At 38.0% G+C, this 16041-nt stretch overlaps 1 protein-coding gene across 15 annotated transcripts in view; it reads right to left on the bottom strand.

The window, feature by feature from the left end:
* The window catches only part of Shab (Shaker cognate b), a 48375-nt gene that overhangs the window by 12986 nt on the left and 19348 nt on the right, over positions 1 to 16041 (bottom strand). For 13 of the 15 annotated variants that reach the window (XM_076542212.1, XM_076542218.1, XM_076542223.1 and 10 more), the window contains 2 exons: positions 14493 to 14546; positions 13309 to 13607 (listed from right to left, as the gene is read on the bottom strand). In XM_076542212.1, the coding sequence (XP_076398327.1) occupies positions 13309 to 13607; positions 14493 to 14546 (353 nt within the window). The remainder of the gene's footprint in view (positions 1 to 13308; positions 13608 to 14492; positions 14547 to 16041) is intronic. The other 2 variants (XM_076542220.1, XM_076542221.1) reach the window with 1 other exon arrangement.

The raw sequence follows: 16041 nt of genomic DNA, 5'->3' as shown, positions 1-16041 counted from the left end.
TAAAATGTGTTCATCGAGATATGTATATTAAGTGACAGTGAAACGCATCGTATCGAAAAAGAAATAAAAAAGATTGTGCATGGACGGACGTCACAATTGCTTTTCGTTACTTACGCGAATCAATTAAATAATTGAGGTAGTGCAAGTCATAGTAACATATCTAATGCTTACACTAAAAAACCAGATATATTGAATCAATTAAAAAATTGTTTAAATCATTCAAATTTAGAAATTTTTAATTATTTATGTATTTATGCCACTATGACTTTTACCTCGACTATACTGAAACCCCTTGATCCTGCTGTCCTGTATATGTCTTGACAAAAAGAAACGTAATTTGCTGTTCATGTAATTAGTATCCTGAAAGTTGACTGCTTTACTTAAATATCTTAAAGTGTTATAATTATAGCGATAATTATGTATAAAAAATATCATTCCTACAATTCAGTATTGTGTAGCTTTGATTGCTTTGAATATCTTGAGTAAGGTTGAGTTTTGTCAGCTTTGGTTAGAATTAGTTATGGAAGATTTAGGTTATGTTAGGTTAGGGTATGTTTAAGTTAGAGTTAGGTTTAGAGGTATGTTAGAGGTGGAGCTAGTATTAGAGTTACATTAGTGTCATATAAGAGTTAGGTTAATTTTAGGTTCAGGATATGTTAGGTTATGTTAAGGTAGGTAATATTTAAGTTAAAGTTAGGTTTAGAGGTAGGTTAAAGGTAGAGCTAGTATTAGAGTTACATTAGTGTCATATAAGAGTTAGGTTAATGTTAGGTTCAGGATATGTTACGTTATGTAATACTAGTTAAGGCAGGTAATATTTAAGTTAAAGTTAGGTTTAGAGGTACATTAGAGGTAAAGCTAGTATTAGAGTTATATTAGTGTCATATAAAAGTTAGGCTAATGTTAGGTTCAGGATATGTTACGTTATGTAATACTAGTTAAGGCAGGTAATATTTAAGTTAAAGTTAGGTTTAGAGGTACATTAGAGGTAGATCTATTATTAGAGTTACATTAGCGTCATATAAGAGTTAGGCTAATATTAGGTTCAGGATATGTTACGTTATATTATACTACTATAAGTTAGTCTTATGGAAGATAGAAATATATAATGTAAGGTCTATTGATTCTAAATTAACCAACTAAACTAAGAACACTAAGCCTCGAAGTATCCACAGCAATCATTAAATGCAGGAATGACTTCCATAAACATAATTATCCTATTAAATCGCGAACAGCAATATAAGACGTCCCCCACTCTTATCATTTACTGACATATCTTATCACATCCTCGAAGTTAGTCCGAATCGCTCTTAAACAAAGTACATACAACACACAACGCATGGACCAACTTCCAGGATTCCAATGATACAAAATAATTCAATAAACAATCGAATCGGATTTCAATGAGTTTTATTCGATTACAAGGAAAAAATTTTATCTCATATGTATAAGAATGGACGTCGAATCGTGTTGTATTTTTATTACTACTAAGTACGAGCTGATCAAGATTACATCGTCCCTGATAATTCGAAATTTATGTATGTACTTGTTTCTTTTCTCTAACGCTTTTATTTCATCCTTATGGCCGATAGTATTAATTAAACGTTAATACGGTATAGTTTTACAGGCAGTGTTTCATAGAATCAACTTTTGGTTAACTTCAAATCACATTGGTGTATGTAAGTGTATCGCTAGCTGTTCGACATGTATAAATATTTGTCTTTCAAGTCGTTTCGTTGAACATTTGGTTGAGCGTACAATGTCCTGCTTATCAGTTTCCAACAATTCATATGTTTTAAGTACACGCTTTAATTATCCTATGTAAAATATATTGCGAGTAATTTCCTGTTTATCTGTTTCGAGAACGTTGTCTAAATCGTATCTCAAAAATTGATAAGTATATGTATATGTGTACGCTGGCCCCTCGATTTACGCGATAAGTGTCTGTACGGTACTTTGCATACGCGGTTGGGATATGGCGATATAGGGAGAGCGTCGGTCTTTTGGAAATTTTGATTTGTAGGAGTTTGGGATTATTCGATTGGCAAAACTTCGAGATTTTGAATCTTTGGGGCTAGTAGATCTATGAGAGTAATAGGACTTTGGGACTGATGGAAATAATATTATTTTGGGGGTAATAATGGGACTTTGAAATTAATATGAGTTGACGTTGGTATTAGTGGGACTAATGGGAACTTTGATAAGTTGGGACTTTAAGAGAACAAGAGTTTGGAATTTTAGGAACTTAAAACTTTGGAAATTTCTGACACTGGAACTTTGTAAAATAGAAGCTGCTCTAGAAGCCCCTGGCGGAGGAAAATATCAAGCAGCAACCGAGCATAACTCGAGGGACCAGCATATTAGAGCCATGGAAACTCGATATTTTCGATTCGGATCTACGCGATATCTACCAAAATTTATTTTTAGGGACTAAAAAACAACACGAATCTTAAGAAGAGGTTTTGGTCTAGAAATCTCAAGAATTGCTCTCCTACTAATCTACAATTCAATATTTATTGTATAAGTTTTAGAGATAAAATACCAAAAATCTAATCGCATTAAGTTTCTCTTAATTCCTAAACGGAAACCTCCTTTTAAAATTGTAATTGCAACGTTATTGCGAGTAGAAATGCTGAACAGAAAAAGATCTGAGTCCAAATATGCACTTTCGTTTCATCCAAATAAATCGAGCTGAGCAGATCATCAGAAAGAACTGTATGCATACAACGTGCACGAAAACAAACCGGTGTACATGTTTTGTTTTCTAAATTTAATACAAAATACACGATCTATCAAAGCAACGAAACAGAGTCTACTCAAAGATACACTCTAACTACTAGCTCGTACTTTGAATGCAGGGTTGAGTTTGCAGCATAATTCATTACATTGAAATGTCCAAACAGTCAGTAAACTTGTTGATCAACGTAAGGAAAAACAACGATCCTAGTCGCAGGAAGGGACTAGAGCGCTCGAAAGGCACGGATGAATGAAAGATTAATTAAGCGGCATGACATGATGGGGTTCTACGGAGTCTCTCGATAAAATGCATACACAGTTGGAGTAATTATATCAATTATTTTAACTGATTTTGAGAATGCATTGATTTTTAATTGTTATATTACTTCAGTGTTAAGCTTCAAGTTCTTAATTGCAAATTTGATATTTCTTAAGTTTTATATGGCTGAATCTATGAATTTCTGGATCATCAAGTTTAGATATGAATGTAGATTGCTAGATCTTGAAGTTCAAGTTGTTAGATTGCAAAGCTTTGTATGTTCAAATCTCTATATTAGCAAATCTTCATATCTTAAAATCCTAACATCCCTATATATTCATATGTCCACATCTCCACAAGTACATATCCTCACATGTCCACATCCCTACATCTCTACATGTCCACATCCCCACATCTCCATATTCCCACTTTCCCACATCCTCACATTCCCATCATCCCACTTCCTCACATGTCCACATCCTCATATCTCCACATCCTCAATTCCCCACATCCCCAAATCCTCACATCTCAAAATTCTCATATCCCCAAATCCTCACATCCCCAAATTCTCATATCCCCAAATTCTCATATCCCCAAATCCTCACATCCCCAAATCCTCACATTCCAAAATTCTCATATTCCCAAATCCTCACATCCCCAAATCCTCATACCCCCAAATCCTCACATCCCCAAATCCTCATATCCCCAAATCCTCACATCCCCAAATCCTCACATCTCCAAATCCTCACATCCCCAAATCCCTACATCTCCAATTCCCCACATCCCCAATTCCCCACATCTCCAATTCCCCACATCTCCAATTCCCCACATCCCCAATTCCCACATCCCCAAATCCTCACATCCCCAACTCCTCACATCCCCAACTCCTCACACCCCCAAATCCTCACATCCCTATTTTCTCACATCCCCAAATCCTCACATCTCCAAATCCCCACATCCCCAATTCCCTACATCCCCAATTCCCCACATCCCCAAATCCTCACATCCCCACTTCCTCACATCCCCACTTCCTCACATCCCCAACTCCTCACATCCCCAACTCCTCACATCCCAAAATCCTCACATTCCCAACTCCTCACATCCCCAACTCCTCACATCCCAAAATCCTCACACTCCCAAATCCTCACATCCCCAACTCCTCACATCCCCAACTCCTCACATCCCCAAATCCTCACATCCCCAAATCCCTACACCCCCAAATCCCTACCCTCCCAAATTCCTACACTCCCAAATTCCCAAGTCCCCATATCTCTAACCCCCAAAAAGTAACGAACACAAGTAGTGTATACATTTGATAGTGAGACTCAGTAGAAAGAGAAACAAGTCGAACGAGAGGAGGAGCATATGAAAAGTCAGAACGTAAGTATCTTCTAGAAAAGAAACGATCAAGCATCCCGCGCTTTTGTTGGATCGAGCACGGCAAAGTCCGACGTCCGATTATCCTCCACGTCACGTATGTATTTTCTCTTTCTCGTCACTCGTACTTGATTGCTTTCGTTCTGCCGTCGTGTATCTCGTGGCTGCCACGTCGCTACGAATACTTTGAAGACTTTCTCATAATATTGTCGGACGTTGCCAAGAAAGATCTTTCTAATCTTTCGGTAACACTCAACTTTGTCTTTGATTTCTCTCGCGCGATACGAACGTCGTTTCTAACTGGGAGTTTACAACAGGCTCTCCCCCGTTTAACGTCTTTGATCGTCACGTTATTAGTCAATCGTTTGATTCAGTACGTATCTATACGTTCAATACGTTCTTAAATGTGATTGCAATTCGTCATCGTACACGTTGATTGTTGCGGTGGTAGTTGGAGAGCAAGAATTGATAATAAATAATGTATGATGAATGATAAGTAATAAATAAATGATTCATGAGAGACAATAAATAAATGATGATACGTGATACATAATAAATAATTCACATTATGATAATAAATAATAAATACGACAGAAATACTCATTTTTAAAAATGGCTCTCATAGCCACTTTCAATTCAACTAACATTATTTCTACATATTCAAACTTCCAGATTAGTAACCTTGAAATGAAAGCAGATATTAATTAAATCTTGTTACACGAAAATATTCAGTGTAAAAAATGTTCGAATTAAAAAATATTTAAATGGAAATTTGCCTATTTAAGAATTATAAAATTTGAATTATAAACTAGACGATTTAGAAATTTGTGATACAACGAAAGTATATAATATGCAATATACCCCCACAACATTCATCGTGTTTAACTTATAAACCGAGAGACTTTCGCACAAACGAATTAACATGACAATCAAAGAATTAAAAGGACAGAAGCGATAGAGGACGGTTTCAGTCTGTTCGATTTTTTTTTTGTTCTTTTTCTTTTTTTTAAGTGATACACGAATAGTGATAGAGAAGGAGACACGGCAAGGTCCGACAGTAGCAGGTAATTCGTGTGTGTGACCAAAGTTTCGGCGGCTTTGTTCAACGATGGTGGTTCAATGCGCGCTGTCGGACATTGCCTGTAACATATCGACACGAAATCCGTCAGAAAGTGACCGCCAATGATGGGAGAATGATTCTGAAGGTATTATTGGGTCACTATTACCGAATTATGTCCAGTAGTGTAACCAATATTAGTGTAACCTTAGTGTAACATTTGTTTTAACATTCTTTATCTGAATTGTTTTTTATTTGTTACACTGCTAGTCACATTCGTTCGGTACGGAAAATGTTGATTATGAAATGCGTTAATGCAGCAAGAATTTGTTAATTTTTTATATTTATGGTTAGTATGATGACGCGTGAGATGATGTTTTTATATGTCGAAGTGTTATAACGCGTTGAATTCCCACGCATTGAATTCTCACGCGTTGGATTTCCACGCGTTGTATTCCCACGCATTGAATTTCCACGCGTTAGATCTCCACGCGTTGAATTCCTACGCGTTAGATCTCCACGCGTTAGATCTGCACGCGTTGAATTCCCACGCGTTGAATTTCCATGCGTTAGATCTCCTCGCGTTGAATTTTCACGCGTTGAATTCTCATGCGTTGAATTCTCACGCGTTGAATTCCCACGCATTGAATTTCCACGCGTTAGATCTCCACGCGTTGAAGTCCCACGCGTTTAATTCTCATGCGTTGAATTCTCACGCGTTGAATTCCCACGCATTGAATTTCCACGCGTTAGATCTCCACGCGTTGAATTCCCACGCGTTGAATTCTCATGCGTTGAATTCTCACGCGTTGAATTCCTACACATTGAATTTCCACGCGTTGAATTCTCACGCGTTGAATTCTCACGCGTTGAATTCCTACGCATTGAATTTCCACGCGTTAGATCTCCTCGCGTTGAATTCTCACGCGTTGAATTCCCACGCGTTGAATTCCCACGCATTGAAACTGTAACTATTTGTTTAATTGTAAATGTGGATTTATTATTCACATCTCTTCCTAAATTTACGAAGTAGTGGAATAATTTAATTGTTAGATAAGAATGAATTTTTCCAATGAAGATCAATCCTGTATACATGTATAGTTATTTATTAAAATTATTTTAAAGTGCATGAAACCTAACTTGATTATTTTTTTGTATCACGAGCAGTGATTAATTAACAAATTCTTACTGTGTTTGGAAACCTCTTATAACAAGTACCAGAACACAGTGCAAAGTTATGGACATAATTTTGGTGATGTTCATACAAGATATGCCTAATAAATGACAAATCTGCATAGACTGTAACAATCTAAAAAATTCAGTACTTTTGGAAATTTATTGTAACAAAGTTGTAGAAAATTTTTAATTAATGCAATCTTAGTGAGGGTGAGGGTTAAAAAAAATTTATAATTTTTACTCACACGAGACCAAAATCCGATATATAATAATTCATAAATAATAGTTAGTTATTATTTCTATATGGCTCCTCAATGATGTATTAAAATTTAATGAATACCAAAATTGAAATTTCAAAAAAATAAAGCCAAAATAAATTTTTATTAATTCTCTATTAATTGTATTATTTATAAATTAAAGAAAGAGTGAAATTATTCATTAAGCATATCTTGCACACAGTGTGCGAGAAGCCTAAAGGAGACGTATTCTGACACAAAGTGACATTTTTACTGCAAAGTGCTCCTTCAACGAAAGTCGACGATGAACAACCAAGAAAATACGCTAACAATGAGTAGAACGAAAACCAAGGAACATCGAACTATGTACTGTGAAATAAAGAAACATCTAACAGGGAAATAACACGCGCACACATCGAGTTTTAATGTAGGTGTTTTCAAACATGGTAAATTGCTTTATTGCAATGTGCTCATATTTTTCATTAATCATAAAATATTTATATGCTTGTTCAGATTTCTGTGCCCTGTGTATCCTTTGTAAAAAAAAAACAAATAAAAGCACCGTTTAAAAGCAAGCATTCCAGGACCGCAGTGATTTGGCGAATTTCGTTTAATTAAATCGATCAATTTCCAGACAAAAGCATTTGGACGAAACCGATTTACTGTGAAAAAAATATTCGATGTCTTCACTGTCTTTGAAATGTATAACGATCCCATTTGTGAACACTTGTCTCAATTTCGGACAGTCCACAAATTCATTTTCAGTCCGGTAATTAAGAACGGGGGAGTAGTAGCCAATTATGTGTGCGGAATCGGATTATGAGAGGATTAGTATTGCAATTGATTCGTGTACTTGACCTCGTTTGTTTGTAATTGACAGGGTGACAATTTTCAAATTTACTCTTTATGTTTGATTATTTGAATATTTGGAAATTTAGGAATATTAAAATTTAATTCACAGATTCCCATGCGGTGAATTTCTACGCGTTCGATTTCCACGCATTGGATTTCCACGCGTTGAATTCCTATGCGTTGAATTTCCACGTGTTAGATCTCTACGCGTTGAATTTCTATGCGTTGAATTTCCACGCGATGAATTTCCACGCGTTGAATTCCCACGCGTTGAATTCCCACGCGATGAATTTTCACGCGTTGAATTCCCACGCATTGAATTTCCACGCGATGAATTTCCACGCGTTGAATTCCCACGCGTTGAATTCCCACGCGATGAATTTTCACGCGTTGAATTCTCACGCGTTGAATTCTCACGCGTTGAATTCTCACGCGTTGAATTCCCACGCGTCAAATTCCCACGCGTTAGATCTCCACGCGTTGAATTCCCACGCATTGATTTTCCACGCGTTAGATCTCCTCGGTTTGAATTCCCACGCGTTGAATTCCCACGCGATGAATTTCCACGCGTTGAATTCCCACGCGTTGAATTCCCACGCGATGAATTTTCACGCGTTGAATTCCCACGCATTGAATTTCCACGCGATGAATTTCCACGCGTTGAATTCCCACGCGATGAATTCCCACGCGATGAATTTTCACGCGTTGAATTCTCACGCGTTGAATTCTCACGCGTTGAATTCTCACGCGTTGAATTCCCACGCGTCAAATTCCCACGCGTTAGATCTCCACGCGTTGAATTCCCACGCATTGATTTTCCACGCGTTAGATCTCCTCGGTTTGAATTCCCACGCGTTGAATTCCCACGCGATGAATTTCCACGCGTTGAATTCCCACGCGTTGAATTCCCACGCGATGAATTTTCACGCGTTGAATTCCCACGCATTGAATTTCCACGCGATGAATTTCCACGCGTTGAATTCCCACGCGTTGAATTCCCACGCGATGAATTTTCACGCGTTGAATTCTCACGCGTTGAATTCTCACGCGTTGAATTCTCACGCGTTGAATTCCCACGCGTCAAATTCCCACGCGTTAGATCTCCACGCGTTGAATTCCCACGCATTGATTTTCCACGCGTTAGATCTCCTCGGTTTGAATTCCCACGCGTTGAATTCCCACGCGATGAATTTCCACGCGTTGAATTCCCACGCGTTGAATTCCCACGCGATGAATTTTCACGCGTTGAATTCCCACGCATTGAATTTCCACGCGATGAATTTCCACGCGTTGAATTCCCACGCGTTGAATTCCCACGCGATGAATTTTCACGCGTTGAATTCTCACGCGTTGAATTCTCACGCGTTGAATTCTCACGCGTTGAATTCCCACGCGTCAAATTCCCACGCGTTAGATCTCCACGCGTTGAATTCCCACGCATTGATTTTCCACGCGTTAGATCTCCTCGGTTTGAATTCCCACGCGTTGAATTCCCACGCGATGAATTTTCACGCGTTGAATTCTCACGCGTTGAATTCTCACGCGTTGAATTCCCACGCGTCAAATTCCCACGCGTTAGATCTCCATGCGTTGAATTCCCACGCATTGATTTTCCACGCGTTAGATCTCCTCGCTTTGAATTCTCACGCGTTAAATTTTCACGCGTTGAATACTCGCGCGTTGAATTCCCACGAATTAGAGCGCATGCGTAATCCTCGCTCTCTGATAAGTCGATGCCCTCCTTAATAATTCAAAAACGTACCTTCAAACCCCATTTTTGCAAAGGGAAATCTCATTCAGAATCACGTCAGCTACCCCCCATTTCAGATACCTACACCACTTATGAGACAACCTATATTAAATCTTGTCACCCTGTATAACCAAAATTTGCAACTATTACTCCGTACAATGAATTCAATTTTTCTCTCATAATTATTCAGATTTCTAAACAACAGACTGTCCCGTAAGGTTCATAAAAGCAAAAAACAATACGAGGAAACATGTGGAAGACCTCGAAGTCGTAAACAAATTATGAAACTTCGTGAATATGCAAAGAATGTCCTGATTCTACGATCGTTTTTCCCTAAAAGAACATCCCCTGCACAGTTATAAAATTTCATAATCCTTCAAATAATTCTGCATGTTTTCCACACACACCATTGCGTCATACTAAGATGCCCCCGAAAAAAGGAAATGTTTTCACGAGAAGTTTTCTTACACGAGCTGGCTCGAGGAAACATTTATTCGTTGCATGTTTGTGCCAAATCTGAATTCTGGCAAACATTTTGCTGACACGGAAGGAAACACGTGACTAAACCGGATGATAATCGATTGATCGCTATCCGGTAAAAAAAGGTGGACAGATAAAATTTGCACATCGAGCAAATTGTTTTGCTCCACTTTTGATTGACGTACTTCACACTGTTCTACTTTTTTAAACGATATTTTCACGCTTGACTACGATCACGTGTATAAACCTCGAATTTTGAAAATAAAATTACGGATCGTAAATAGAAATATATTTCCAGCTTTCAGAATTAATAAGCTTTTTAAATTGTCAATAAAAATATCTGTACGAATTCTTCGGGATAAATGTAAAAAAATTATAACAAAAAAAAAAACTTTCTTGATAATTTATCGAATATTGATATCCTGGTACAAAAATAAAAGATGATTACAACAAAGAATTCTTATAATTAGAAGTGATGATAATAGAACGACGTAATGTGCTTTCTCTCCGTAAATAAAAATAAAAAATATAAAAACTGTTCACACTAGGCGTGCTTGGGTACATCGTGTCATTCTGCATGATTCAAATATCCTAGTGAATTGTTATTTTTAACTTTCAACTATCACACGACGATGTGAGAGAAAATGTTAGGCCGTGGTTAGTCGACACCGAATCAGTTCACATAAATTCCAAACAAGAACGATATCATTGGATGCGCATTCTGTCAAATCAAAATTCACACTGAAAACGAAGCAGCAATTATAATTAATGCATACACGTATACCAGTAATAAGTATCGAATATTCAAATAAAAACAACGAATGGTCAGTGTGCTTGAAATAAATGTCTTTTCATTTGTTAGATGGTTTTGTGGAAATTGTGACGTTTGGAAAATATGGCGTCTGTCTTGTTGTACGCTTTGAATGATTATTTAAGCTAAAAAATATTTTTATAGATTGATTAATTTATGTAGGAATTCAATTTATATGTACAACGTGTTATCGTAACGGTTTACTGGTGTATGATATAGCACACTCTCGTTATATTGCCGATTACTAGGGATAAGTTAATAATGATGTGAAGGAAGTTCTGGTTTCTTATAAAATTAGTTTTCTAGGTTTCTACGTCTCAATTGTCTTTAAAGTCCCTCCCAATATCCCTAGATCCTAAATATCTGTAATGTCTCAGATATCCCTGAATCTTGAAGTATATTATAGATTCCTAGATCCCAATATTAGATTTCAAATATTCTCAGATTCCAAATATATAAAATTGCTACGCGTTGAATTTCCACGCGTTAGATTTCCACGCGTTGAATTCCCACGCGTTGAATTTCCACGCGTTGAATTCCCATGCGTTGAATTCCTATGCGTTGAATTCCCACGCATTGAATTCTCACGCGTTGAATTCTCACGCGTTGAATTTCCACGCATTGAATTCTCACGCGTTGAATTCCCACGCGTTGAATTTCTACGCATTGAATTTTGACGCGTTGAATTCCTATGCGTGGAATTTTGACGCATTGAATTCCCATGCGTTGAATTCCTATGCGTTGAATTCCCACGCATTGAATTCTCACGCGTTGAATTCCCACATGTTGAATTTCCGCGCGTTGAATTCTCACGCGTTGAATTCCCATGCATGGAATTCCTATGCGTTGAATTCCCACACGTTGAATTTCCACGCGTTGAATTCCCATCCATGGAATTCTTATGCGTTGAATTCCCACGCGTTGAATTTCCACGCGTTGAATTCCCATGCGTTGAATTCCTATGCGTTGAATTCCCACGCATTGAATTCTCACGCGTTGAATTCCCACATGTTGAATTTCCGCGCGTTGAATTCTCACGCGTTGAATTCCCATGCATGGAATTCCTATGCGTTGAATTCCCACACGTTGAATTTCCACGCGTTGAATTCCCATCCATGGAATTCTTATGCGTTGAATTCCCACGCGTTGAATTCCCACGCATTGAATTCTCACGCGTTGAATTCCCATGCGTTGAATTTCCACGCGTGGAATTCTCACGCGTTCCTACACTTTGTAATTCTCAATTAATACTAACTATTAATTACTAATTACTAAATTAACAAATTTCTATAAAAAATACAAGTTCCAAAATTAAAAATAAATAAATATTTTTCTAACAGTTATTCTAAAATTTATTAGTGAATGTACAATTAATTGTTACCAAAAATTATATCATTTTATGCATCAACATATTTTCTAGATTTTCAATTTGAAAGATCGTTACGATAAACATGATGTACATATCTTTTTTCAATGCAAAATAACACTGATTTGTTTAAATATGAAATAATATCAAAAGATGAATAAATTTGGTAACTGAAACATGGATCAATAACATTATTCAGCAAATAAAAGTGTAAATTGAAAAGTATAGGGCACACATCATTCCACGGTCTGACCAAAATCGGACGTTACTACTAGTTTGCATCCAATGTGACCGCACTGACGTTCTAGTATTTGTGCCTCTAGTAGCCATGTGCGGATACTAGAAAATTTATCAACGATTTTCACTTTCCAGATGGGCTCGAATTGTTTTTACCGGGTTTCGTGTTAGTACTGGACGTGTATTTCCTTCTTTCACGATTACAATTCAACTTTTAATTAAAATTAACCGAAAAAAATTTTGCTGGATCTTATAATTATGCTATATAGTTCAGAGAACTTGACCGAATATTTACATAACTTTATAATTCGCGGGAAACATAATTTATGAAATAGTACACGAAGAGTATTTTACAATATGTTAGCCTTTTTAGTAAGAATTTTTTACTTGTAAAATTAAAATTTGTTATCATAGAAAATGCAACTTCATTTGTTAACTTTTGGCGGATTTTGTGGAGTTCTGACCCCGTCTGTGGATGATTTTTATATACGTAAGAATTACTAAATTTTCAAATCTCAGATATTCAGATATTCTTAGGATTTAGTACTTGGATTTTCAAACTAAAATATTTAAAAGCATGGAAATTTATAAATTCAGAAACTGAGGAACCATAAAACTTTAAGACCACATAAATATCAAATATCAAACACTTTAACTAAAACTAAAATTGTCGCCAAGTTGGCGGTCGTAGCACGTATCACCCACAGCCAGAATTCAGAAGCAGCCCAGCCAGCTCCATTATCCGAAGACAAAAAGCTCTCTCAAGAAAGACCGGAAGAAAGAAAGGAAGTTAAACGAAATTGAGAACAAAACCAGCAAAAAATCGAACCCGATCTGGTGAACGGCTCATGGTACGCCCGCGCATGCCTAGTCTCCAGGCGCGCACACAAAAACGAACACATCGAAAAAATCATACATATATACATAATATATATATTAAATCGATATGCAAATCTCGCGACGGAACTTACGCTAGGTGTGGTATTGCCTTGGTTCACGTGCTGGGCCGGTACATCGTCTTGGAAATATTCATCGTTCTGTGTTCCAGGCACGCTTTGAGCGAAGTCCAACAGTCGACGATTGGGACTGTCCGGTGTAGTGGGTAGATCGTTAGGCAAATTTGGGAAGCAGGACGAGGTACTGCGACGATGTCGTGAGAGACTGTAATGCTCATAGTTACGATAACAGCCTGGCCCGGTTTGGGCAGGACCACGTCCGCAAGCGGATTCTCCCTCGGTGCTGTTACCATCCACGCCGGACATATTGTGACCTGGAAACAGGTTCCGCGTCCGTTCTGTCTTTTATAATGCCACTCGTTTATCAACCATGACGCAAGGATCGTGGAAGATTCGCTCCAGGTCCCGTTATTTCGACGATCAACTCCAAATCGAGGACACTGCATGCAGCGCTTTCGAATGAGCAACTTTTCGTAGCTTGGTAAAACGTACGTACGAATAAATGGGAATCGTCGACCTGGTCCGGCGTGGTAGGCTGGTCGTTAGGTGAACTCAACGAAGCGGGACTAACTGGCAAATTATAATATACTAATCAGCTCTTTCTATCTTTTATCAAACTTCTACTTTAGTGTCTCGAAATCAAGTGAACTGTTTACTTGTGGGATTCGTGAGCCCTGTGATTTGGGTTTGGTACATCCTGTCCAGGTGCAGACTTAAATTTTAAGAAACTTAGAAACGTGACTCGATGTGATTTTCTTTGAGATGCACTCACTTGTGAGCGAAAAATGATAGAAGTCTGTGAACTCACATTTTCTATCCCTGACTGGATGTACCGACCCAATGTGACTCTATGTATACAAATAATTCAATCACTTTCTGGAAGTAAAATACTCATTAGTAAAATAAAAAGTAGAAGAAACTACATTTTTATCCAAAACAATAAATTTCGTATCGAATAATCGTACCCAACATAACAATATTGAACCACGTTCAAAGTAAACAGAGTATGTAAATAAATACTGACACATAAAAGTGTATCTTAAAAAAAAATGCTTAGCATCCACGCCGGACGTCTGACGATCTGGGAGGACGCTCAATGCCCATTCGGTGCAACGTTACGATAAATTTATCAATCGTGGCGCAGGTATGTAAATGATCGTGTCAAAGTGTGTTCGGTGTAATTACGTTAATTGGTTAACCTTTTAATGATGCGGAGTCCTGAATCGGTCCGGCGTGGTAGGCTGGTTTCTTAGCTGTATCGAGAAAGTGGCAGAAGCAATAATATGTATACGTATTAATAAGATAGCTCGTTACCATCCACGTCGGACGTAATCGTGAGCTAGATATAGGTGTTTTGCGAATTAGTCGCAGTCGGCCTTGACATGAAATCGGTATTATTTAATCTTGAAGGCAAAGTGTGCCGTGAAGTAGCTCCGGGTACGGTGAGAGATCATTAGTTTGAAAGTTAAATTTCGGTCTGTCCGGCGTGGTTGGTCGATCGTTAGGTAGACTGAGGAAGCAGCAGGAAAATGAGGCACCGCAACGACGCCACGAGGGACCGTAATAGTTAGAGTTAGGATAACAGCCTGACCTGGTCTGGGCAGGGCTGCGTCCGTACACGGATTCCCCCTCCTTGCTGTTACCATCCACGCCGGACATATCGTGACCTGAAAACAGGCTCGGTATCCATTGTGTTTTTTATGCCTTTTTGATTATGCCGACGGTGGGCATCGGGACAGTCCGAGTACCCTTGTATCCACCATGATGAATCGGTCTAGTCGTGACATGCCGCTTTAACGTCGTTGCGGATGATTCGGGCAAATCAGAATTAATATTCTAATGCATGGGTGTTGAACCGTAAACATATCGAATACATATCGCGGGGATATCATTTGATACGCACTCACGGATATTGCGTATACATATGTGTCGCATGATGTCATACTCAAAATAAGTATCGCGTGTCTTTCGATATCACGTATGTATATTACATACATGTATGTACATGCATGCATGTCGTTGGAAATCACGCATATGTATATCGTATACATAACGCATGCAAAGTGCAAGTATATCGAGTATGTTACATATCGTTCACATATGTGTATATTACAAGATCATGTTTCGATCGTATATCATATGTACATTACACCGTACGCATGTCGTTTATACTGCACGATATTTCACAGTATTGCACAACGTATGTGTAAGTACCGCATGTCACGTGATATCGCAGACATATTCGTATATCATCGATACATCCGTGTCGTCCGCAACGAACGTAAACCGTCGTCACTCTTGATACTTCCAAAGATGATTATTTTAAAACTTTAACCTAGTACCTCATATGTATATCTATATAAGCTAATACTGAGTACTATAAATGTTTAAAGTGAACGTGATGGATGAAACCTTAGTTTTAATTCTAATTGCAAGTGCAGTGGCAATTAACAATTTTAGTCTTGTTACGTTTGGCTGTCATGTCAATTCGACGTGTCAAGATTGGGTTATCTGCGTTTAATTTTGAACTGGGTTTGAAGCAGCATGTCAGGTCGTATCCTGATCCCTTTGGAATACAGAGCATCATGTCGCATCGACAGATCGCCCTGATGCCCACCGTGGCATCAATTCATCAACCTTGACGCAGGATTAGTGCATTCATTTGAAGCTCGCATGAAGAAAAAAAATAAAAAGACTATCTATGAACGTAAATCGGATGAAATACGATAATGATAATACAGTGCTGTG

Source organism: Megachile rotundata, chromosome 2, assembly GCF_050947335.1.
Source record: "Megachile rotundata isolate GNS110a chromosome 2, iyMegRotu1, whole genome shotgun sequence".
NCBI classification, from domain to species: domain Eukaryota; kingdom Metazoa; phylum Arthropoda; class Insecta; order Hymenoptera; family Megachilidae; genus Megachile; species Megachile rotundata.
This window is presented reverse-complemented; position numbering and strand designations above follow the sequence as displayed.